Source organism: Scyliorhinus canicula, chromosome 9, assembly GCF_902713615.1.
Source record: "Scyliorhinus canicula chromosome 9, sScyCan1.1, whole genome shotgun sequence".
Classification (NCBI taxonomy): Eukaryota; Metazoa; Chordata; class Chondrichthyes; order Carcharhiniformes; family Scyliorhinidae; genus Scyliorhinus; species Scyliorhinus canicula.
In genome coordinates, this window is record NC_052154.1 from 142,676,945 (window position 1) to 142,703,381 (window position 26,437).

Sequence of the window (26,437 nt, forward strand, 5' to 3'; positions counted from 1 at the left end):
ACAATGTTTATTCTATGAGCTCAAGTTAACCTTTTTAAAACATACAGTGAACATCTTAGCAACCATCCATTCAAATACAACCTACAAAGAATATAACACTAAGTAATCCTTAATAACTTCCCAAACAACATCCAGAAGACAACAGAAACACCTTTTAACAGAAGGACATTAGGTGCACATTCACTACTGAGCACATTTATAATTCTGACTTCCCCAAATGATCAAGAGATAGTCTTTTCATGGCAGAGAGATCAACAGTACACCTGCTCTGTCTGGCTTCAGCTCTAACACTGAAAACAAAACCAAAAACTCACTCTATAGCAGCCTGCTCAAAAACAAAAGTAAAAAGCTGATAGACCGCCCAGCTCCACCCACTCTCTGACATCACTGCAGTGGTAAACACCCATTTCTTAAAGGTACATTCACATGACACCTCCCCCCAAGAAAAAAAAACCCATCAATTTCAAGATGGTTTCATTTTTCACCTTTTCACCATCCTTTAAGAAATGCACGCAGTAAATATACTTTATTGTTTAAAAAAAAACACGCAAACAGGTATCATAATATAGTCCTTTTTTTTTTATTTTCTTCCTCGAACTGAAATCCTTCTTGATTGACATCTCTTTGAACAACAAGGTCCTCGCATGATCCGTCCATTTCTCTACGCCTCGGCATTTCTCTTTAAAGTCAAATACTTTAGTTCAATCTGATCACAGAGTCCCTTGCAATACTCCAACACAGGAGCATTGGTTATCACAGCTTTCAGGCAGGCAAATACCTGTTGAAAGTCCGCTGTGCACTGAAATGTTTGATGTTTCTTCAGCAAGTCTATCAGTGGAGCCACCACGCTACAAACATTTTGCACAAATGTTCGATCAAATCCACTCATGCCAACAAATCGCATTATTTCCCTTCAACTCGAGGGTATGAAAAACTCCTCAAGGAAAGTGACTTGGGCTTTTCAAAATTCACTTTTGGCTAGGATTACCACCAAACCCGCCTCCTCAAGTTGATCAAATAACTCCATCAGATGTTTTACATGTTCTTTCCATGTCTGGCTGAAAATTACCAGATCGTCGATGTATACTGCACAATTGGGTAATCCTGAAACAACTTTGCTAGTTAACCGTTGAAATGTGGCTGGGGCGTTTTTCATGCCAAAAGGCATAACTTTGAATTGGTATATATCATCTGGAGTCACAAAAGCTGAAATCTCCTTCGCCCTTTCGGATAAAGGTACCTGCCAGTAACCTTTAAGTAAATCCAATTTGGAAATAAAAGTTGATTGTCCCACTTTCTCAATGCGATCCTCCAAACGTGGGATAGGATAAGAGTCCATTCTTGTAACTGCATTAATCTTTCTATAGTACACACACAACCGTTGGGTACTGTCTGGTTTAGGCACCATCACTATGGGTGAGCTCCATTGGCTGCAACCCACTTCAATTATGCCATTTTTAAGCATACTCTCAATCTCTTTGTTAACCTGTGCAAATTTTAAAGGGTTAAGTCTTTATGGATGTTGTTTGATCGGAACAGCCTTTTCCACATCTACGTCATGTATAGCCATTTTAGTACTTCCCAATTTATCTCCACAAATTTGCCCATGTGATATCAATAACTCTTTCAGGTCAGTCCATTTTTCCTCTGGAAGGTAACTCAACAATTTATCTCAATTTTTAAGAACATCCTCGTTTTCCAATTTAATTTGATGTATGTCAAATTCACAGTCATCTGGATTTGGTTAGTTACTTTGAGTTAGAATCATTAAAACCTCCTTTTTCTCTCCTTCCCTTTCAAAGTACCTTTTAAGCATATTCACATGACACACTCGGTGAGTCTTCCTTCTATCTGGTGTTTTTACCACATAATTCACCTCACTTAATTTCCTTTCAATCTGATAAGGTCCACAAAATTTAGCTTTTAAAAGTTCACCTACCACTGGTAACAATACTAAAACTTTACCTCCACAGGCAAAACTAGGAACTTTGGATGTCTTGTCCGCTACCCGTTTCATCACATTTTGTGCAACTTTTAAATGTTGTCGAGTCAATTCACCTGCTCTATTTAATTGTTCCCTAAAATTTGACACACAATCCAATAATGTAATTTCCGATTTCTCACTCACCAATTTTTCCTTAATCAATTTAGTGGTCCTCTTGCCTCATGACCAAAAATTAGTTCAAAAGGACTAAATTTGGTTGACTCATTAGGTGCATCCCGAATTGCAAACAGTACAAATGGAATTCCTTTATCCCAATCCTCTGGATAATCGTGACAATAAGCCCTCAACATTATCTTTAATGTCTGATGCCACCTTTCTAACGCTCCCTGTGGTTCTGGATGGTACGCAGTTGATTTAAATTGTTTTATTCCTAAGCTATCCATAACTTCTTTGAATAACCTTGAGGTAAAATTTGATCCTTGATCCGATTGTATTTCTGTGGGTAGTCCATATCTAGTAAAGAATTTAAGTAACTCCTCCACAATCTTGTTAGCTGTAATATTACGTACTGGAATGGCCTCTGGAAACCTAGTAGACACATCCATTATCGCCAAAAGATATTGATTTCCACTTTGTGTTTTTGGATACGGTCCTACGCAATCAATTAGGACCCTTGTAAAAGGTTCCTCAAATGCTGGAATGGGTGTTAAGGGCGCTGGTTTTATCACTGCTTGAGGTTTCCCTATCACTTGACATGTGTGACATAATTGACAATATGTAACTACATCTTTATGTAGTGCAGGCCAATAAAAATGTTTTTGTATTTTAGCTTGAGTTTTCCTTATTCCCAAATGACCTCTCACTGGTACCTCATGTGCAACTCGCAACACCTCCTTTCTATACCCTCCCGGCAATACTACTTGATAAACTTCTGCCCACTTTTCATTCGCCTGCATATGTACAGGTCTCCATTTTCTCATCAAGACATTACTTTTATGGTAATAACATTCTGGTATACACTCAGATTCCTCTTCCGTGTATGCTTTCTGATACACCTGTTTTATATTTGTATCTTTTTGTTGTAACTCTGCCAATTTTCCTGAACTAAAAATATCCGCCTCATCCTGCACCTGTCCTTGTTCTTTTTCAACCATCTGTTCAAAAATCGTTTCTGATAATTGGACTTCAACTTCATCTTCACTCTTTGATTTCTCCTCTTGTCTTAACCTGTGACTTTGCGATCTTGTTGCTACACAATCCAGAAAAATCCCAGGATATTCGTCCTTCAGCACTACAGTTTTCTGATTTTCCACTGGCTTATCAACCACAATGGGCATCACTCCCACCTGCAATTCAGCTATATCATTACCCAAGATAAACTGTATTCCTGGAAAGATAGTTTCTCTATTACTCCTACTACCACTTCACCACTCTTCACTGGACTTTTCAACCTTACCTTATATAATGGAACACTACTCCTCTCACCCTGAATTCCACATATTACCACCCTTTCTGGCAACATTCTTCCCAAACTACATAACTCCTCATCTCTTACCATTAAAGATTGACTAGCCCCTGTATCTCTTAAAATTGTGACTTCTTTACCTGCTCCTCCTGATACACATGAGTAAACTTTACCCACACAAGTAAATTCTTTAAAGAGATCTGGTACCTTCTTCTCAATCACCTCTTGATCAGGCTGTACAATCTTTTGCACCTCCTTCGCTTCACTTGGGCTTTCCTTTACCACTTTCACAAACCCCACTGTCTTATCCTGTTTCACCACATCAGCCTTCCCAGTGCTTTTCTTCAACCACTAACACTGTAACTTTACATGGCCTAGTTTATTACAGTGAAAACATTTGAAACTTTTCATATCTCTTCCACCCTCCTGGATTTCTTTTTTTAATCTGGTGTACACTCTCCTTATTATCTCCCATCAGATCACCTTTACCTTTATCACTTGAGTATTTTTCATGTCCCCAGTTTGTATCCTTCACAGGCTGAAACTGATGTCGGAAACCAAGCTTTGATTTATGAACTAATTCATAATCATCTGTCATTTCTGCTGCTAATCTCGCAGTCTTTTTTAAAAAATAATTTTTATTAAGATTTTCACAAAATATAAACAACAAAACAATATTAACAGAATAACCAATATAAAAACCCAAGAACAACACCCACCCCCCTACAAAAGCAACTACCAAATTGAAAACAAAAAGAAACAAACAACAGAAAGGAAGGAGATAACACCCGCCACATCCCACAAACCCATGTACACACTTCTCCCTCCACCCTCGACACCGACCTTGCTACCCCCTTCCAAAACTCCCCCACGCTGGGCACGCCCAAAACATATGGGTGTGGTTCGCTGGGCTCCCCGAGCACCTAGCACACCTGTCTTCGCCCCCGAAAAACCTACTCGTCCTCGTCCCCGTCCCAGTCATGTGGGCCCTATGCAGCACCTTGAACTGTATGAGGCTAAGCCTCGCACAGGAAGAGGAGGAATTCACCCTTTCTAGGGCATCCGCCCATGTCTCCTCCTCAATCTCCTCACCCAGCTCCTCTTCCCATTTACCCTTCAGCTCCTCCACCGAGGCCACGTCTACCTCCTGCATTATCCGGTATATGTCCGAAATCCTCCCTCCTCCAACCCAACCCCCGAGAGCACCCTGTCCCGTACCCCACGTGGGGGCAGCAAGGGGAACCCCTCCACCTGCTGCCTGGCAAACGCCCTAACCTGCATGTACCTAAACATGTTCCCCGGGGGGAGCCCAAACTTCCCCTCTAACTCCCCCAAGCTTGCGAACCTCCCATCCACAAACAGGTCCCTCAACCTCCTAACACCTACCCTGTGCCAGCCCAGAAATCTGCCATCAATGCTCCCTGGAACAAACCAATGGTTCCCCCGTATCGGGGCCTGCATCGAGCCCCCCACCTCTCCCCTATGCCGTCTCCATTGCCCCCAAATTTTGAGGGTAGCCGCCACCACCGGGCTCGTGGTATATCTCGTTGGAGGGAGCAGCAACGGCGCCGTTACCAGCGCCTCCAGGCTCGTGCCCACACAGGACGCCATCTCCATCCTCTTCCATGCTGCCCCTTCCCCGTCCATTACCCACTTACGCACCATCGCTGCATTGGCAGTCCAATAGTACCCACAGAGGTTGGGCAGCGCCAGCCCCTCCCCTATCCCTGCCACGTTCCAAGAACACCCTTCTCACCCTCCTGTTAACTTTCCTAAAAAAGGCCTTTGGGATAAGGATTGGAAGGCACTGGAACAGGAACAAAAACCTCGGGAGCACCGTCATCTTGACGGACTGCACCCTCCCCGTCAGTGACAGCGGTAACATATCCCACCTTTTGAACTCCTCCTCCATCTGCTCCACCAACCTTGTGAGATTGAGCTTGTGCAGGGCCCCCCAGCTCCCAGCCACCTGGACTCATAGATACCTGAAGCTCTTCCCTGCCTGCTTCAGTGGGAGCCTACCAATCCCCTCCTCCTGATCCCCCGGATGCAACACAAACAACTCGCTCTTGCCCAGGTTGAGCTTATACCCAGAGAAGCCCCCAAATTCACTGGGAATCCTCATCACCTCCGGCATCCCCCCCACCGGGTCCGCCACGTACAGCGACAGGTTGTCCGCATAAAGGGACACTCTATGCTCATCCCCACCCCGCACCAGGCCCCTCCAGTTCCCTGACTCCCTCAATGCCATGGCCAGGGGCTCAATTGCCAGCGCAAAGAGCAAGGGGGACAGGGGACACCCCTGTCTCGTCCCCCGGTACAGCCGAAAGTACTCCGACCTCCTCCTATTCGTGGCTACACTCGCCATCGGGGCCTCATAAAGCAACCTCACCCAACGGACAAACCCCTCCCCAAATCTAAACCTTTCCAACACCTCCCACAGATACCCCCACTCAATCCTATCAAAGGCCTTCTCCACATCTAATGCCACCACTATCTCCGCCTCCCCTTCCACAGCCGGCATCATAATGACGTTGAGGAGCCTTTGTATGTTAGTATTCAACTGCCTTCCTTTCACAAACCCCGTCTGGTCCTCGTGAATGTTCCCCGGCACACAATCCTCTATTCTTGTGGCTAGGATCTTTGCCAGCAGCTTGGCGTCTACATTTAACAGCGAGATCGGCCTGTATGACCCACACTGCAGAGGGTCTGACAAGGAAATCAGCGCCCGTGACATAGTTGGGGGCAAAGCCCCCCTCTCCCTTGCCTCGTTAAAGGTCCGGACCAACAGGGGGCCCAACAGGTCCGCATACATTTTATAAAATTCCGCCGGAAAACCATCCGGCCCCGGCGCCTTCCCCGGCTGCATGCTCCCTATCCCTTTAACCAGTTCCTCCAGCTCAATCAGCGCCCCCAGTCCCTCCACCTGCCCCTCCTCCACCCTCGGAAATCGCAGCTTGTCCAAGAAGCGCCCCCCCCCCCCCCCCCCCCCCCCCCTCCACCGGGGGTTCAGACCGGTACACTTCCTCATAAAAGTCCCTAAAGACCCCATTAACGTCTACCCCCCTCCGCACCACCTTCCCATCTCTATCCGTCACCGCCCCAATCTCCCTGGCCGCGTCTCGCTTTCGGAGCTGGTGTGCCAGAATCCTGCTCGCCTTCTCCCCATATTCATACACCGCCCCCTGTGCTTTCCGCCACTGAGCTTCTGCCTTTCTGGTGGTCAATAGGCCGAACCTGGCCTGAAGGCTACGCCTCTCCCCCAGCAATCCCTCCTCCAGAGCCTCCGCATATCTCCTATCCACCTTCACCATCTCCCCTATCAATCTCTCCCTCTCCCTCTGCTTCCCCCTCTCCTTATGGGTTCGGATTGAAATCAACTCCCCTCTAATCACCGCCTTCAACGCCTCCCAGACCGTCCCCACTCGGACCTCCCCGTTATCGTTGGCCTCAAGGTACCTCTTAATACACCCCGAACCTTCCCGGCCACCTCCTCGTCTGCCAGTAAACCCACCTCCAAGCGCCAGAGCGGACGCTGGCCCCTCTCCTCCCCCAGCCTGAGGTCCACCCAGTGCGGGGCATGATCCAAAATGGCAATGGCAGAGTATTCAACATCCTCCACCCTCGAAACCAGCCCCCTGCTCAGGACAAAAAAAATCAATCCTAGAATATGCACGTGGGAGAAAAACGAGTACTCCCTGGCCCTTGGCCTCGCAAACCTCCAGGGATCCACCCCTCCCATCTGATCCATAAACCCCCTCAACACCTTAGCCGCCGATGGCCTCCTACCCGTCCGGGACTTGGATCGATCCAATGGGGGATCCAGCACCGTGTTGAAGTCCCCCCCTCCATGATCAGGCCCCCCACCTCCAGGTCCGGAATGCGGCCCAACATGCGCCGCATAAACCCCGCATCGTCCCAGTTTGGGGCGTAAACATTCACCAACACCACCCGCTCCCCCTGCAGCTTACCACTCACCATCACATACCTCCCGCCACTGTCAGCCACCACCTTTAACGCCTCAAACGACACCCTCTTTCCCACCAGCATCGCCACCCCCCGATTCTTCTCATCCAGCCCTGAATGAAATACTTGGCCCACTAACTCCTTCCTCAGCCGAACCTGGTCCGCCACCTTCAGATGTATCTCTTGGAGCATGGCCACATCCGCCTTCAGCCCCTTCAAGTGCGCAAACATCCAGGCAGCCCCCTCCCATTCCAGGTTATCAGCTGGATCAGAGGGCTACCCGCCCCCTCCCCTGCCGACTAGCCATAGCCCATCCCCTGCCCGCCACTGGCCAGCATCCCCCACTCGGCCAGTTCCCCACAGCGGCAATTCCCCCCCCCCCCCCCCCCCCCCGCCCCACGCATACTCCAGCTCCTTCCTGGCCATTTCAGCAGCAACCTGGGGGGGGCCAGGCTAGGACCCCTCCTAGCCACGCCCTCCCCTCCGCAGCATTCCCGTGAGCCAGCTAACTTCTGCTGACCCCGGCGACTCCCGCCATACCTCCAACCCCTCCCCACGTGGGACTACTCCTCCTCCTTCGTGCCCATCAGCAGGCCCGCCTCCCCCCCGCTCTTGCGCGGGAAAATAACCGCCAGCAAAGGCCCGCGCTTCTCAGCCCCGACTCCGCCCCATCATCCCGCAGCGCGGGAAACCAGAGAAAAGCCCGCGCTTTCGCCCTGCTCAACCCCGCCTCCTCTAGGGCACCTCCCATTGCCAGTCCCCACCACCAGCTCCCCGCACTCCCAGTTTACCTCCCTGCCCGAACCCGTCCACCAGACCCATACAAAAAGACATAAAGACATCGCCCCACCCACCCTAAAGCCAACACGCATCTTGCATTAAACAGAGAAACCCCCCCCCCCTCCAGAGCAAAAATTAAACACAGTTACATTTTCATACAAAAACCCCCATCTTTGACCCTCAGTTTGAGTCCAGTCTCTTGGCCTGCACAAAGGCCCACGCCTCCTTCAGGGACTCAAAATAATGGTGCCGGTCCTTTTAGGTGACCCACAGACTCGCCGGCTGCAACATGCCAAACTTCACACTCCGTCTGTGGAGCACCGCCTTCGTCCGGTTGAACCCGGCCCTCCGCTTAGCCACCTCCGCACTCCAATCCTGGAAGATCCGCACCTCCGTGTTCTCCCACTTGCTGCTCCGCTCCTTCTTGGCCCACCGGAGCACGCACTCTCGATCAACGAACCGGTGAAACCGCACCAACACCGCCCGCGGCGGCTCATTCGGCCTGGGCCTCCTAGCCAGAATTCTGTGGGGCTAATCTCGCAGTCTTAACCCTCTGCTCTTCCACATGAGTTCTCACTACATCAGGAATTTAATTTTTTTTTTAATGAAATAATTTTTATTCAAATTTTCAACAACAAATTTTATCACAACAGAGAAAAACAGTAACCCCTCCCCTCCAATACAAAAACAATAAATTAACAAGAAAAAGAAATAAGCATAAAACCATGAGAACAAACCCCCATAACGAACCCGTAGCCCCCCCCCCCCCCCCCACCCCGGGGTTGCTGCTGAAGTTTTATTTTCATAAATGTTTTTATTGGGTTTTTGAACAAGGTATAATTACCGTTATGTACACAGAATAAGAAACATATATATATATATTCACATATTTAGAGGAGAAGGGCACACCCCAACATAAAAAAATAATAATAAAGTATAAAATAGAATAACTGGTAGGGTATTGTGCACCAGCTCGACAGCGGCAGCTCTGTACATCTGGCAAAATTACCCACGCCACGTAAGTAGGCGACTGCTTGCGGGGGGGTGGGGTCGGGGGAGGGGGGGGGCAGGGGTGGCGGGGACTGGGGGACACACACATTTGGGTGCCGGGGAGAAAATCGCAGTGTGCGATATTTGGCTGTGCTGTGTGTTGTTGTCGTCCGCCCTTCCCGGACGGATCTCGCTGCCGTCCCACGCTCGCCCCCGCTTCTGCCGCTCCTCCTGTCCTCCATCTCCATTTTCCTCGTTCCCCGCTCCTGGAGGTGTCATGCACGTTTTGGCATCCCGTGCCCTCTCTCCAGCTCCCTCTTCCCTGCCCCAGCCCCACCCCGCAAGCCCTCCTCTCCCGTCCGCCCCCCCCCCCTCCACGGTTCACCTCCCTCTCCCCAGGTTTAGCTGTCTTCCCCCCCCCCCCCCCCCGTGGTTCAAGGAATTGAATTTTTAAACTCCTCCAAAAGTATAATTTCTCAGAGAGCTTCATACGTTTGGTCTATTTTCAAAACCCTTATCCACCTATAAAAATGACTGTTTTGATCCTTTCAAACTTCATGTATGTTTGACCAAATTCTTTCCTTAAATTTCTAAACCTTTGTTTGTAGGCTTCAGGCGCTAGTTCATATGCACCTAAGATGGATTTTTTCACCTCCTCATACATCCCAGATATCTCATCCGGTAGTGATGCAAACACTTCACTAGCCCTACCTATCAGCTTTGTATCAATAACACCCACATGTCCTGTGGCCATTTCATTTGTTTAGTTACCTTCTCAAATGAAATGAAAAAGGCTTCCATCTCCTTCTCGTCAAACCTTGGCAATGCTTGGACATATTTAAATAGATCCCCACCAAGCCTTCGACTATGATGCTCTTTCTCACTATCCTCATCACTATCATCCAACTGTACATTTCCCTTTACGTCTGCCAATTTTAACTGACTGTCATGTTTCATGGCCATTTTCTGAAGTTCAAACTCTCTCTCTTTGTGTTCTGCTGGGGCTATTCTTTCTTTTTATCTTTCTTCTCGCTCCTTTTCTCCTTTCTTCTCACTCCTTTTCTTTTTCCTCTCTCTTTTCCTCTCTCTCTCTTTTTCCTCTCTTTCGTATGCAAGCTGCTTTAATTCTTTCTCATGTTCCATTTGTAACTGAATTTCTTGCCATTTCCAATGAGTCAAACTGTATCTCGGGCAACTTTAAATGCTTAGCCACTGCCATAATTACCTCATCTTTTCGCATTTTGTCAGTTAATGTTAATTGCAATGTTTTTGCCAAATCTAACCATCTGTTTTTCGTCTCTGTCCATAAGGTACTGTGTGCGACCGTCTCCACCCCCAAAAACGTCAGAGCCTCTGAAAGAGCCGTTGTCCACAACACACTCCCTACTTAAATGAAATACCACACCTGAAAAGCAACCACAATATGCTCACACCTCACCGTCTTTAAGTTCACTAAGCCAATCCAATAGATAGACTTTTATCCCAGACGAGCCCCCAATTTGTTATGGGCCAGGATTTCGAGAACCCCAAAGTGTATCATGGAGTTCACCTGACCCACAACTTTTAATAGATTGTGGTATGGGGAGCATACGGCCTTCTCTACAGGTGTGGTACAGCAGAAATGGAAAAGTATTTTTTAAAGCAAAGCAATGTTTATTCTCTGAACTCAAGTTAACCTTTTTAAAACATACAGTGAACATCTTAGCAACCATCAATTCAAATACAACCCCCAAAGAATACAACACTAAATAATCCTTAATAACTTCCCAAACAACATCCAGAAGACAAAAAAAACACCTTTTAACAGAAGCACATTAGGTGTACATTCACTACTGAGCACATTTATAATTCTGAATTCACCAAATGATCAAGAGATAGTCTTTTCATGGCAGAGAGATCAACAGTACACCTGCTCTGTCTGGCTTCAGCTCCAACATTGAAAACAAAACCAAAAACGCACTCTATAGCAGCCTGCTCAAAAACAAAAGTAAAAAGCTGACAGACAGCCCAGCTCCACCCACTCTCTGACATCACTGCAGTAGTAAACGCCCATTTCTTAAAGGTACTCTCACTCCAGATATTGATATACATACACATTTATAAACACCCATTTCTTAACGGTACTCTCACATGACAGCATCTAGTTGTGGTAAACTAACCTTATCCTTATTTATCTGTGACTGCAGGTTTTTGACGAAATGCTTCTTGATGCCGACTTCAGTGTAAATGCAGGCAGTTGGATGTGGCTGTCGTGCAGTGCGTTCTTCCAAAAGTTCTTTCAATTTTATTGCCCTGTGGATTTTGGGAGAAGGACTGACCCAAGTGGGGATTATGTGAGGTGAGGTTTGTTGTTCTGTGGGCAACCTTGGAATGAATGCTACACTGGCCCATGTATGTGCAAGGCCTTTCGGGGAGGGAGGGAGAGGAAAGCAAGAGACTGGCATTAATATTGCATTTCTTGAAATACCACCATGTTAGCTAGGGAATTCAAATTCACTTAATCAAATAAAATGTCAACATCATTAATGGTGACCACAAAACTACCAGATTGTTTAAAAACCCATCTAGTTCATTATTGTCATTTAAACCAAGTCATAGGCAGCAAAATACTTGAAGTAAAATAAGTGCTGTTAAAGGGCAGATGTGACTGTAAGTAATAAGAATTATGCTTCTTGTTGATTTGCTTTGAAGCCTGGAGTTCATCCAGTAAGCTGCAATGGGCACGAGAAAAGAAAGACTTGCATTTGCGTAGCTCTTTCCATGACCATTGGACGTCTCAAACCCAATTAGTACTTTTTGTTTAAAAGTGTAATCACTATTGTAATGAAGGAAACGTGGCAGCCAACCTTTCCGCAGCAAACCTCACCCAGATAATGAGCAGATCACCTGTTTTGTAAAATATATATGTTGTTTGAGGGATAAATATTCACCCAGTCACTGGGGATAACTCTTGTTCTTTTTGAAATCATGCTGTAAGATCTTTTACATTCACCCAAGCAACGACCTCCACTTAACATGTCGCCCGAAAGACGACTCTTCTGACAGTGCAACATTCCTTCAGTAATGTATTCAATTGATGCACACTGCTTCCATTCTAAGGAGGCCTGATCTGAATCTGACTCCATTTTGCAAGGCAGTCATTGCATAAGAAATAGCAGCAGGTCTAAGCCCTCCGGTCACTCGAGCTCTTGTAATTTGGTCAAGGCTGAACTTATCAATTCCACCTTCCTGCTCTTTGCACATAGTGCCCAAAATTAATTGAATATTCATCTTGACTGAACATCCACAGCCCTCTGCATGAGAGAATTCCTCACAACTATTGAGTGCAAAGTGATTTCTCCTCATCTTAGTCCAAAAGAACCAACTCCCTCATCCTGGGCATATGACCCCTTTTTCTGGATTCTCTAGCCACAGGGAGATGTTCCAGTGGCTTGCTATCCATTTTAGGGTGCAAGTTGAATTTCTTCCCTTCATATGTCTTTTTTATTTTTGGGCTTCCATGTAACTGGGTATGGATGGGCTCATCGGGATAATGAGTGAAAAAGGACTGGACTTTACATTCCCACCACACAGGTTTGAAGGCAGCTTAATTAAATCCAGTGGGCACCTTGCTCATTGTCTACTTGCTTACTCCTGTCTTCACTGCAATTTTTACAAGTTGCAAGGGTGGTGATGGTTGGCCTGCCCCCAGTAAGCAAATTGATGCCCTAAAGTGGATAATTAATCAGCACAGGCTGATGGTAGGCAGGGAGTTGGTCACTTATTAACAAGACTTTTGTAGGGGTAGCACGGTGGCACAGTGGTTAGCATTGCTGCCTCATGGCGCAGAGGTCCCAGGTTCGATCCCAGCTCTGGGTCACTGTCCGTGTGGAGTAAGTTTGCACCTTCTCCCCGTGTGTTTGCGTGGGTTTTGCCCCCACAACCCAAAGATGTGCAGGGTAGGTGGATTAGCCACTCTAAATCGCCCCTTAATTGGAAAAAAATTAATTGAGTACTCTAAATTAAAAAAAAACAAACAAGACACTTGTTCTGTCAGAGGGCCCTTTCCTCGGTGTAACCCTTCCAGATTGCCCTCCCCTCATAGGTCTCTCAACTCCCCACCCACCTTCACCTCCTGAGCCAAGGCCTGCCGGCTTGACACCTGGCATGATCCCACTACACTAACCCAAATGTTGATCCAACACCTCATGACTACTGTAGTGCTGGAGAGCTGCTGGCTTCTGGTTAACAGACATCTCTGAGGCAGGACTTCCTGGTCCAGGAAGGTGGAATTACCACCTCCAGCGTATTAACAGCCAAGTGGATATCCAATGGCTGCAGGGGGTGCAGCTGGTATTCTCCTCAGTTGGCTCACGACTACACACACATTCTCACCAACCCATACACAAACACCCCTTCCACTTTAGTTGGATGGTTGGGGGGGCGGTGGTAGAGAGCTGACACCGTGTAAATTCACCCTACACCTGTTTCTTTGTTCAGGCGCTACCTACCGGTGCTCCGGGGATACCCTGCAAAGTATATCTACGAGCCATGGAACGCTCCCATCGAAGTTCAGAAGGCGGCAAACTGCATTGTCGGCATTCATTACCCCAAACCAATGATTAATCATCGTGAAGCAAGCCGACTGAACATTGAACGCATGAAGCAGATTTATCCAAAGCTATCTCACCAGGAAAGATTTTGTAAGCTCTAATTACTGCCTAAAAAATCTAGCAAATTGTGCGTATCTTGATGCATCGCTTATCTTGCATTGTAGGGTACTGCACTACTAGGTGGCTATATCAGCAACTTGATTTGCAAAACCAGTTTGTTTACAGTTGAGGTTGTTATTATTTTTAACAAGTGGCACCCATCCATATTCACAGACACTCCTTTCTTCAAGGTATGTATTTATTTGTATACCATGTTGGTATGCAGACCCTTATTCATTATTAATTCCATCTACATTCCATTCTGGTAATATAACCCAGCACAACAGCTCAGCCCCTAATACAGCAGAGTCCATCATCCATCTGGCCAGAATAATCTTAAGGTCTCGATAGAAGCCACACTAAAACACCTAGAGGAAGATTAACTATGAGATGTTATCATTAAGTTGATCATTTATCAGACGGACACTCACAACTTGCTTTCACTTTGACTCCTGCACATCCACTGTTTCTATTGCTCTGTTGGTGGTGGCCTTGTCTACAGCTGCCTACAGACCGTAAACTCTGGAATTCTCTCCCAAAACCGTCTCTCCTTTTTTTAAAGTTGCTCCATCAAACTCATCTATTGGTCACCTGACCTGAGATCTCTTGTTATATAGCTGTCACATTTTCTGATGTTCTTTTGGGCACATAAAAATGTAAAACACAACTGGAGTAAATTAATTACATTTTTAGTTTTTAGAAAAATATATATACATTTGCTTTTTCATTGATCTGTAACTTAGTTTTGTTTTAATTTTTCATGGGTTGTGGATGTTGCCAGCAGGGCCAGCTTTCCATCTCGAATTGCCTTGAACTTTGAACTATGATCCTTTCCGGGGCCAATTAAGAGTCCACCACATGGCTTGGATCAGGAGTCAGATGTAGACAAGACCAGATGTCAGATTTCTTTCCTCAAGGAGCACTAGTGAAACTGATAGGTTTTGGCAACAATCGATGATGGCTGTCATGGTCACCATTACTGAGACTAGCTTTGTATTCCAGATTTGCTTGTCATATGAGGACTCTGGGTCTGTACTCTATGGAGTTTAGAAGGATATGGGGGGATCTAATTGAAACTTAAGGGTACTGAGAGGCCTGGACAGTGTGGACGTGGAGAGGATGTTTCCACTAATAGGAGAAAGTAATAGGGCACAGCCTCAGACTGAAAGGATGATCCTTTTAAAACTCAGTTGGGAAGGAATTTCTTCAGCCAGAGGGTGCTGAATCTGTGGAACTCTTTGCCGCAGGAGGCTGTGGAGGCCAAATCACTGAGTGTCTTTAAGACATCTTGATTGATAAGGGAATCAGAGATGGCATGTGGAGGAACGCAGAAGGTGTGGATCATTAAGGAGCAGCTTTGAATTTAACATGGACAAGGCAGATGTATCCGAACACCATGACTGAAGAAGGAAAGTTCTTCTTCGGGGGTCTGAACTTCGACACAGACGAGCAGTCCCTGGAAGAGGTTTTCTCCAGTACAGGGAGATCTCTGAAGTGAGTGATTAAAGACAAAGATACCATCGCATCCTGCAGTTCCGGCTTCATTTAACTTCATGGCAGTGTGAATGTAAGCCTACTTGTGACACTAATAACATTATTATTATTACTATTATTATCACTTTTGAAAACCCAGAGGATGCCAATGATGCACTAGAGGCGAGGCAGATCCGGGTGGATCACGGTGAGAAAAATTCGGGAGACGGCTATGGAGGAATCCAAGGCAGCGGCAGCTACAGACGTGAGCGAGGAGGCTACGACTGCACTGTAAATTCTATGAACAGACTCTCAGGGAGACGATTACTCCCGGGGCCAGGGAGGCAGCAATTATGGAGGATGCAGCTCCTACAATCAATGATATTAAGTCTTGTTCTGAGATCCAATCTCATCCCTTTCCACTACTTTAATTTATAATTGGTTAATTTGTCCTCATCCATATGCCAGAGTGAGAGGTTGGTAGCTGCTGCTCCATTTCTACTGATACCCTGTGGAGGAGGCTTTCTGACCTCCCCCTCCCAACACACACACGCACATCTACATTGCTATTGTTCGGCCCAGGGTCTCGCATCTTTAAGACTTCTCTTTGTATCAATTTGAAGGAAATTGTGTCGGAATGGATATTCTCTCCCAGGTCCTTGGAACTGAGGGTCCCACCTTAGATGTTAATCCTCAAGCTTGCCCTCCCTTCATTCCCTTGCCAGGGCATGTCAGTTTGGCATCTGGCGAGACCCCACTCCGATAAATTTGACCAAAAGCTGATCAAACACCACATGGTTCTGTAGATCACCACATTCCTCTGTAGATCGTAAGCTATTGAAGCAAGAGTAGGCCATTCAGCCAATAAAATCTGTCCATACCAATAAATGAGATGAAGGCTGATCTGATGTGATTATCCCCAACTCCTACTGTATCCCCATAGCCCTTGATTCCCTTATTTTGTTTTTCATAAATTTAGAGTACTCAATTATTTATTTTCCAATTAAGGGGCAATTTAGCATGGCCAATCCACCTACCCTGCATATCTTTGAGTTGTGGGGGTGAGCCCCACGCAGACGTGGCGAGAATGTGCACACTCCACACCGTCAGTGACCTGGGGCTGGGATCGAACCCGGGTTCTCAGGGCTATTCCCTTACTGATTGAAATCTGTCTCTCTCAACCTTGGACATCATATCAACCCAACCTCTACAGCCCTCTGCGGTAAAGAATTCTACAGATTTACTACCCTCCTCCTCATCTGCCTTAAATGTGTGACCCCGCTTGCTCTGAGATTATGCTCTCTGGTCTTAGACTCTCCCACAAGGGGAAACAACCTCTCTGCATGTACCTTTACAGGTCCCCTGAGAATTGTACATGCCTCAATAAGGTCACCTCCCATTCTTCTAAAATCCAATGAGTACAGGCTCAACCTCTATTTATATACTACAGTCCCTTTGAAATAAAGGCCAACATTCAATTTGCCTCCCATATTATCTGCTGAACCTGCATGCCAGCTTTTTGTGATTTATAGACGAGAACACCCAAATCCCTCTATGCTGCAGCTTTCTGCAGTCTTTCTCCATTTTGAAAAATATTCAGCTTCTTTGATTCTTCCTATCAAGTGCATAACTTCACATTTTCCTAATATTATGCCATCTGCCGGTGTTTGCCCACACACTTAACCTGTCTGTATTGTCATCCTCACCACGTGTCTTTCCACCTATTTTTGTCATCCACAAACTTGGCAATAGTACATTCACTTACCTCATCTAAGTCATGAAAATGAAATGAAAATCGCTTATTGCCACGAGGAGGCTTCAATGAAGTTACTGTGAAAAGCCCCTAGTCGCCACATTCCGGCGCCTGTCCGGGGAGGCTGGTACGGGAATCGAACCGTGCTGCTGGCCTGCTTGGTCTGCTTTAAAAGCCAGCGATTTAGCCAAGTGAGCTAAACCAGCCCCATCAACATATTATAAATAATCGTGGCCCGAATCTGCACTCTCTCCAATGCCTTCACATCATTCCTGTAGTGGTACCCAGAACTGTACACTATATTCCAGCTAAGGTCCAATTACTGTCTCGTATAAGTTTTAACATAACCATTGTCTTGTACTCTATGCCCCTATTAATAAAGCCCAGAATACTATATGCTTTAATAACTCACTCCACCTCTCCTGCCACCTTCAATGATCTATACACACATACACTCAGGTTCCTCTGCTCCTGCACTCCCTTAAGAATTTTACCCCTAGGGCAGCATGGTGACACAGTGATTAGCACTGCTGCCTCATGGTGCTGAGGACCCAGGTGCGATCCCGGTCCCGGGTTACTGTCCATGTGGAGTTTGCACATTCGACCCGGGTCTGCGTGGGTCTTACCCTCACAACCCAAAGATGTACAAACCCTCTGGGTGAAGAAATTCCCCCTAAACTCAGTCTGAAATGGCCGCCCCCTTACCCTGAGACTGTGACCTGGACTCTCCGAGAATTAGCCTATCCACATTGTACTTATGGAGCCCTCTCTCATGCATTTCAATCAGATCATCTAAAGTCCAGAGAGTTTTGGGCCGTTCAACTCAATCTGTGAGAGCGCTGAACGGTCTCCTTCTCTTCCTATTTTCCTGGCTCCCCCTCACGTACCCGGAGCAGATCTCATCTGGGGCGGCTGGAGGAGTGCCTGTAAGGAGTGTGTGGCCAGCAGCCCCATCTCCTGTCACTGGCAGATGGCCAGGGCCGACCCCAGCAGGTTGTCGATGAAGTGGAGCAAACGCTGCAGCCAGTGCTGATTTGAATTCCTCAGGGCCTTGAAGACGGAGTGAGAATGGGAAAACACAAAGAGCATGAACAGGAGAAAGACTACTAAATGTTCACAGAGAATTGGGGGATCCTTGTACTCAAATCACAAACAGTCAGCATGTAGATACAGCAAGAATAGGAAGGCAGATGGTCCATTAGTCCTTATTACCGAGGGATGACACCAGGTACCCGGTTCGATTCCGACCTTGGGTGACTGTGTGTGGAGTTTGAACTCTCTCCCCATATCTGAGTGGGTTTCCTCGGGGTGCCCTGGTTTCCTTCCACAGTCCAATGATGTGCAAGTTAGGTCGATTGGCCATGGTAACTTGCCCCTTAGTGTCCAAAGATTAAGTGTGGGGTAACAGGGATATGGTGCAGCTAAACACGCGGCTAAACAAGCTCACAAGGAGACTTTGTTCCCTTTTAGGAAGATCGCGTCCATAATCATGGATGATGTCATGAAGGGACAGTAGTTAGATGAGAAATAGGAGGGGAACCAAAGCTAGATCTGAGGGGGAGATCTGGGAACACGCAGAGAAGCCATTGCAAGTGATTCCCTGACTATGTCTTTGGTGAGACAGTGGTGTAGTGATACTGTCACTGGACTAGTAAACCAGAGACCCAAATGTTGCCACTGCAGATGGTGAAATTTAAATTCAATAAAAAATAAATCTGGAATTAGAAGTCTATTGATGACGATGAAACTTGTCAATTGTTGTCAAAACCCATCTGGTTTACTAATGTCCTTTTCGGGAAGGAGATCTGCCGCCCTTACCTGGTTTGGCCTACATGTGACTCCAGACCCCACAGCAATGGGGTTCAGTCTTAACTGTCCCCTCAAGGACAATTAGGGATGGGAGTAAATGCTAGCACAGCCTGCGATGCCCACGTCCAATGAACAAATAAAATAGTAAGTTGAGATTTGAACCAGGTGAGAGCAGTCGTACCCAGCTGGATGATGGTGAAGACGCATTGGAGAATAATGTGGTTGACCATGTCAAAAGCTGAAAACAGCTCAAGAAGGATGAGTGATATTTACCTTTGTTGCAAGCACGGAATATAATTTATAAATTGTTTCAGTAGTGTGGCTGGCGTGGAAACCTGATCCGAAGATTCAAACAGAGTTCAGGGAAAGATGGGCACAAATTTTGGAAAGAACATGTTCAATTACCTTGGGGGAGGGGATCCTCTGAAGGATAAAGGAGACCCAAAATCCTCACCTGGCCATCAGCTGGCCAGTTTTCACCAGGCAGGCTGGGCACGTTTTGTGCTGACCTGTCTGCTGCAGGTAAGATCCCAGCAGTGGTGGGAGGAGGCCCTTGAGTAGTGGCCATGGTGCCACTACCATGGCACCCAATTCCATGGCCTCCTCCACTGCAATTCCAACCTCAGGGAGCCATAAAGTTCTGCCTGTGAGTATGAGAGCTGCTTAACTGTTTAAAGTACCTTGGGAATAAATGAAATAATTTCACTGTATAAAATAGAACTTGCCTAAGTTGGCCTCTTTAATACTGTACAGTACTTGCAAGTATTTTTATTAGCTAATCTGTACACTTTTCCAATCACTCCCATCCCACCTACACAATTTTCGACTAGGCTCTTGCTTGCCAAATCATGTTAAGACTGCTGCTATAATGGAAAAAGGAAACAAGCCAGAAGACACTGAGATTGAAGATGGCTGCAAACCAGCAAAGATTCCTTGCCTACAGTCTCCTGAAGGTGATGGCAGAAACGAAGAGGAGGCAATGGTGAGCGATAGCTGATAGGTATTCAAGACTAAAGGAAGACTTTGGGTGGAATTTAGTGTCCCCCCTTGGGACCAAGTAAGATGGGCAGAGTGATGAGTGCTGTGGAATCAGGAGGGAAAGTGGGAAGTTAAGTGCAGGTCGCCTCTTGCTTAAGTCAAGGGCAGGGAGGATAAAGGACAGCCTTCTTGTCCAGAGGCCAATTGAGGTACTTAAATAGTCACTTGAGGAAACTCATTCCATTGCTGCTGGTATACTACCAGTGCCTTGTTACAATTGATGGCCTCCTTGCAGGCTTGAGGAGAGGAAAGGGCCTTCTTAATTGGGAACCCTATAACCCTTGGATGAACCTCTGGCAGCAAGAGCTGCCCCTGATGGGGGGAAAAAAACCTGTACCTCAACGCACAGAAGCCCCAATGCCAGGCAGTTAACTGCCTGTTGACTGGATTTGCACTGGCAGTTTACACTTTTGATCCAAAGCAGGGTTGGGATAAATTTCACTTAAAATTGCAATTCATTGAAATGAATGAATGGTATTTGAATGCAGTGAACTTCAATGCATTGATTCATGTCAGGTTACACATTTGGGTGCCAGCAGTCCTCTGTTCATTACTCGCATCTCACTGATGTGGCCACTTAATGTGGAGAGGTCACCCAACTGTGGGTGTCATCACAGCTCTTGTGCGTAACATTCTTGCCTTGCAGTCAGACCGTTGTGGGTTCACGTTCTGCTCCAGAGACTTGTGCACAAATATCTAGGCTGACACTTGCAGCAGAGAAGGAAGAAGCTGTAATGTTGGAGATGCTCTTTCAAGTGAGGCATTAAACCATTGCCCCAACTGCCCTCGAGTGGGTGTAACAGATTCTTCCATAACACAATTTGGAGGATGATCAGGAGAGTTTTTCCTGTCGTGCCTGATATTTCTTTAACATCGCTAAATAGATGATAAGTACAAAAAGATTTATCTGTTTCTTCGTTACAATAGTTGGTACTCCATTTGCATCATGAAAAGCACAATATAAATGAAGCTTTTTCCTTGAAGGCAATCCTATTCTTGGCTAACACCCACAGATGCTCATGCAGGAACCTTTGATAGCAATTATAGTAGTAACTCCTATTTTATTATCCTACCCTCATTGAGCTGTTGACGCAGAATGTTTATGTTTATGGAGATGTATGGCGTCTGATTTTCTGACTTTCAGTTTTTAGATCTCACCCATAACTTCTGAACGTGCATGTGTATTTGCGAAGTACCAAACTTTCCAAGTTCTGTGTCTGAATACTTTGATGACCCCCCTAGCTCTGGCTGTTTGCAATACGAGGAACACGATTTTAATAAAATCTGGTAAACCCCTTACCTAGCAAGTTTCAATAGATTCTTTTATCAGCCAGAGTCACTACTCCTGACCCCTGCTGGACAGTGCACATACACGGAAGTCGGATAAAGATGGAATCAAACCTGGATGCCTCCGTGGTCAAATTGCCTGATGATATTCTACTGAAGCAGCCATTTGGGTAAAATATGGGGTGGCTTCAGCCATTTGGGTAAAATAGGGGGTAGCTGAGGGCAGCCCTATATCAGTAGAATTGTACCCCACTGATAAATCAACTGCTTAAGAGGGGCAGAAAAATTAATGGACACATTATTTTACCATGTATTAAGGTAGCAGCTATGGCTCAATGGGTGGAACTCTCACTTCTGAACCATTGAAGATTGTGGGTTTGTGTGCTACTCCAGGGATTTGTGCACAAACCAGATTAACACTTCCAGTCCAGGACTGAGTGAATGTTGGAGTGGCCATCATTTACATGCGATGGCAAAACAAGGCCTCCTTTCATATAGATTTTGGAGCTGTATTTTGAAGAGCGGGGGTATTCTGCTCTTGTGTCTCGGCCAACATTCATCACTCCACCAACGTCACTGAAACAGACTGTCTATGCATAATGCCATTCTGTTGGTGTGAATTTGCACATGCTCACAAATTGACTGCCCTATTTCCTACATTATAACAATAAGTACACTACTTTGTTGGTTGGAAAGAACATGGAGACATCCTGAGGTCATGAGGTTTCTTTCTTGTATTAGTTTTGTGCATTTTATTTTTTTTAATGAAAATCAAGGAAGGAACTTGGCTCTCTTCATTTGGCCCTGTGGAGGAGGAAAGTGTTTTATGAGAAATGCTTTATTAAGTGTAAATACATTTTATCTGAATTATACTTGTATCATAAGTATTGCAAATGGAAAGAAATATATACATTTGAGTCTGGGTGGATGTTTATAATTATGCAGCATAAGCTTTATAGCATAAACAGAACAAAAGTACTTGCTGTTTAATATTTTGACTCTTGTATAAAGTCAGACAATTGTGGAGTGTGAAATTAAAATCTTCCAAAAATTGTTTTTTTTGCATTAATTTTAGTACAAGATTCTTACCAAGGTGGTCACAGTTCCACAGAAAATTATACAAACATGTGTTATGCTAGAGTGTGCCTTAAAACCTCTTTTCTGATTGTGGTTTTAGGGCCTCTGCTTGCATTCCCTGCTTCTCTCATAGTTTCAAACTGATTTGACGCCTTCTTCTTGCTGTTGTGCATCCTCCACCTAAAGATGTGTTTCTGTGGGATGATGTAGTTATACAATTCAATGAGGAGTGAATAATTGTCTAGGTAGCCTGCTTGACCATAGCTTTTAAAAAGAAGTTGGATTCTCCTGTGGCTTTGATGTTCAGCAAAGAAAGAGCCTGATTTACAGTCTAGGTTAGTGTGGTCTCGTGTGTGATGGTCGATCAAATGTTAAAATTGTTTGTGACAGACTTCTCCATTTGGGTTTTCCAAGTTTGTTTTTTTCTCATGCATTGGGATCAAACTTGCATGCTCTAAGGTTGGTTTTCAGATCGTCTTTTCATCTTGCGTTTGGGAGGTTCTATGGTGCAGGCTCCTGTGGTCAGGTGGGTATATAATACTGCCTTTTGTATGTGGGAATCCTCTGTGTGAACCACATGATTACCCAGTGAAGCTGAGATCTGATGAGCCGCTCTCTGCTAGGTATACACTCTACCACTGATTGATTGATTGATTGATTTGATTTATTGTCACATGTACCGAAGTACAGTGAAAAGTATTTTTTCTTCGGCCAAGGAAATGTACACAGTACGTACATGGTGGACAAAGAGAATAGTCAACAGAGAACATTGACAATGGTACATCGATAAACAGTGATTGGTTACAGTGTGGAGCAAGGGACTAAACAAGGAAATACATGAGCAAGAGCAGCATAGGGTGTCGTGAATAGTGTTCTTGCAGGGAACAGATCAGTCCGAGTGGGAGTCGTAGAGGAGTCTTGTAGCTGTGGGGAAGAAGCTGTTCCTATGTCTGGATGTGCGGGTCTTCAGACTTCTGTACCTTCTGCCTGATGGAAGGGTCTGGAAGAAGGCAACGCCTGGGTGGGAGGGGTCTCTAATAATGCTGTCTGCCTTCCTGAGGTAGCGGGAGGTGTATACAGAATCAATGTGGGGGTGGCAGACATGTGTGATGCGCTGGGCTGAGTTCACCACACACTGTAGTTTCTTGTGATTTTGTACCGAGCCGTTGCCATACCAGGCTGTGATGCAGTCGGATAGGATGCTCTCTATCGCACATCTGTAGAAGTTTGTGAGAGTCGATGCAGACATGCCAAATTTCTTTAGCTTCCGTAGGAAGTAGAGACGTTGTTGGGCTTTCTTGACTGTTGCATCAATGTGAGTGGATAGGACACACTGTTGGTGATAGTGACCCCCAGGAACTTAAAGCTATCGACCATCTCCACTTCGGAGCCATTGATACAGACGGGAGTGTGTCGTGCTATGCTTCCTGAAGTTGATGATAAGTTCCTTGGTCTTTCCGACACTTAGAGAGAGGTTGTTTTCGGTACACCATGCAACCAAGTGATTTATCTCCCTCCTGTAGTCTGATTCCTCATTGTTTGAGATATGGCCCACCACAGTCGTATCATCCGCAAACCTATAGATTGAGTTGGAATTAAATCTTGCCACACAGTCATGTGTGTATAGGGAGTACAGTAAAGGACTGAGCACACATCTTTGCGGGGCCCCGATGTTTAGGACTAATGTGAAAGAGGTGCTGTTGCCTATCCTGACAGATTGTGGTCAGTTGGTGAGGAACTCAAGTATCCAGTTGCACAGGGACGAGTCAAGTCCAAGATTGTAGAGTTTGGTTATTAGTCTTGTCGTAATTAAGGTGTTGAAGGCGGAGCTGTAGTCGATGAACAGCATTCTTACATAGCTGTACTTGTTGTCGAGGTGTTTGAGTGTTGATTGTAGAGTCAGGGAGATAGCATCTGCTATCTGTGGACCAGTTGCAGTGATAGGCAAACTGCAGTGGATCAAGACCGTCTGGGAGGCTGGCACTGATCCATCTCATGACTAGCACTTAATAATCAAAAACAAGTGGAATTAATAATAATAATTACTTATCAAGCATAGTGTCAATCTCCCATTCTGATACTTGGGTCTAAATTTCAGTTGATACTTTAGTGTATTATTCCAAGATTCATTACTTGATCAGGGCTGTAGGTTCGAGAGACCGAAGCAGAAAATGGCTAAACCAGGCATCGTATGGAAGTGATGTTAGTCAGAGTAACAACACATAATCACTATTTCTGACACTGTACAGACAGGAGGTATATCCTTGAATAATTCTAGTTAGAAACTGATCAGCTCAGATGAACAACTCGGGGCACAATCTTGAAAATTACAGATAAGAATTTATACTAAAACAAAAACTGAAAATGCTGGAAGTACTCAGCAGGTCAGGCAGCATATGTGGGCAAAGAGGTAATCTACTTAAACTGTTCACTCTATTTCTCTCTCCATAGATGCTTCCTGACCTGCTGTGCAATTCCAGCATCTGCAGAATGTTTCTTTTTTTTTAGAATTTCCACTTCAGTTTAGTCATGAACATAGAATATGCAGTGCAGAAGGAGGCCTTTCGGCCCATCAAGTCTGCACCGACCCACTTAAGTCCTCACTTCCACCCTATCCCCATAACCCAATAACCCTTCCTTACCTTTTTGGTCACTAAGGGCAATTTATCATGGCCAATCCACCTAACCTGCATGTCTTTGGACTGTGGGAGAAACCGGAGTACCCAGAGGAAATCCACGCAGACACGGGGAGAACGTGCAGACTCCGCACAGACAGTGACCCAGCGAGGAATCGACCCTGGGACCCTGGCGCTGTGAAGCCACAGTGCTAGCCACTTGTGCTACCGTGCTGCCCTCTGAAGAAACAGCCTTATCAGGTAGCACAAGTTGATTACAAATGAGTATAAAAGTCGGTGCATCCAAGTAGCCTGTTGACAACTTGGCTGAAGACACCAGGATATCCCAGTTTCATCCAATGGATTACTTGTAAATTATATGGATGCATATCTCACTTGTTTAACATGATATCACACCCAGTAGTTGGCACCACATTTTTAGGTCCTCATTTGTCCTTCCATAACTCTCTGCCTATCCATCTCTCACTCAACCGTAGCTTCTTAAGGTTGTAGGTACCTTTTCCAAAAGCACCATATTTGGCTCAGTATTAATTTTTATTGTCTTGCGCTCCTGTAAAGAGTCCGAGGACAGTTTTCATATTTTGTATCAAACAATTTACAAAACAACATTAAACCAACACAGAGCATCGCAACAATGACTGTGGCCCCCACCCCCTTTAACAGGTGTACTTTTCTTACATGTTTGACATTCTCCAACATGGCCCAGACACTTATTTACAGACACTTCTGTACAGTTTGGTTTGGGCCTGAGCTTGCCTACGAGCTGATCTGCGGCTTTTGTCCCTGCTGCATGTCTCTCATGTTCCACTTGGGTGTGTTCTACTCCCCCCCCCCCCCCCCCCCCCACCGGCTGGGCTTTCTTCTCTCTGTTCTGTGGCTAGTCACGTGTCTTCTTCTCCACCCCCCCCCCACCCCCCAACTTTGTTTGCTGGCAAGGTTAAGAAGACGATGAATAACTTCATGAATAACGATGAATGTAAGGGCTGGTTTGGCTCAGTGGGATAGACAGCTGGTTTGTAATGCAGAACAAGGCCAGCAGCACGGGTTCAATTCGCGTACCAGCTTACCCGAACTGGCGCCGGAATTTGGCGACTACGGGCTTTTCACAGTAACTTCATACTTGTGACAATAAAAGATTATTGTTATATATGACGTGGAGATGCCGGCATTGGACTTGGGTGGGCACAGTAAGAAGCCTTACAATACCAGGTTAAAGTCCAACAAGTTTGTTTAGAATCACTAGCTTTCAGAGCACAGCTCCTTCCTCAGGTGAATGAAGATGTGGGTTACAGAAAAACATATATAGACAAAGTCAATGATGCAAAATGATTCTTTGAATGCGAGTCTTTTGTGGGTAATTAAGTCTTTACAGCACCAGACTGAGCGATTGGAGAGAGGGATAATCACAGATCAAAGAGGTATGAATTGTCTCAAGCCAGGACAGTTCGTAGGATTTCCACCAGATGGTGGGGGATAAATGTAATGCTACATGAATCCAAGGTCCCGGTTGAGGCCTTGCTCATGTAT

The 26,437-nt window shown here is 45.8% G+C and overlaps 1 protein-coding gene across 11 annotated transcripts in view; it reads left to right on the top strand.

The window, feature by feature from the left end:
* cstf3 (cleavage stimulation factor, 3' pre-RNA, subunit 3) overlaps positions 1-26,437 on the top strand; it is a 221,347-nt gene that overhangs the window by 31,469 nt on the left and 163,441 nt on the right. For 10 of the 11 annotated variants that reach the window (XR_005461905.1, XR_005461906.1, XM_038807814.1 and 7 more), the window contains exons 8-10: positions 11,333-11,484; positions 13,626-13,828; positions 19,703-19,854. Coding sequence is in view for 9 of the 11 variants with exons in the window: in XM_038807814.1 (XP_038663742.1) it covers positions 11,333-11,484; positions 13,626-13,828; positions 19,703-19,854 (507 nt within the window). In the remaining 2 variants the exon portion in view is untranslated. Of the gene's footprint in view, positions 1-11,332; positions 11,485-13,625; positions 13,829-19,702; positions 19,855-21,054; positions 21,214-26,437 lie in introns of those variants that run through there. The other variant, XM_038807815.1, reaches the window with a different exon arrangement.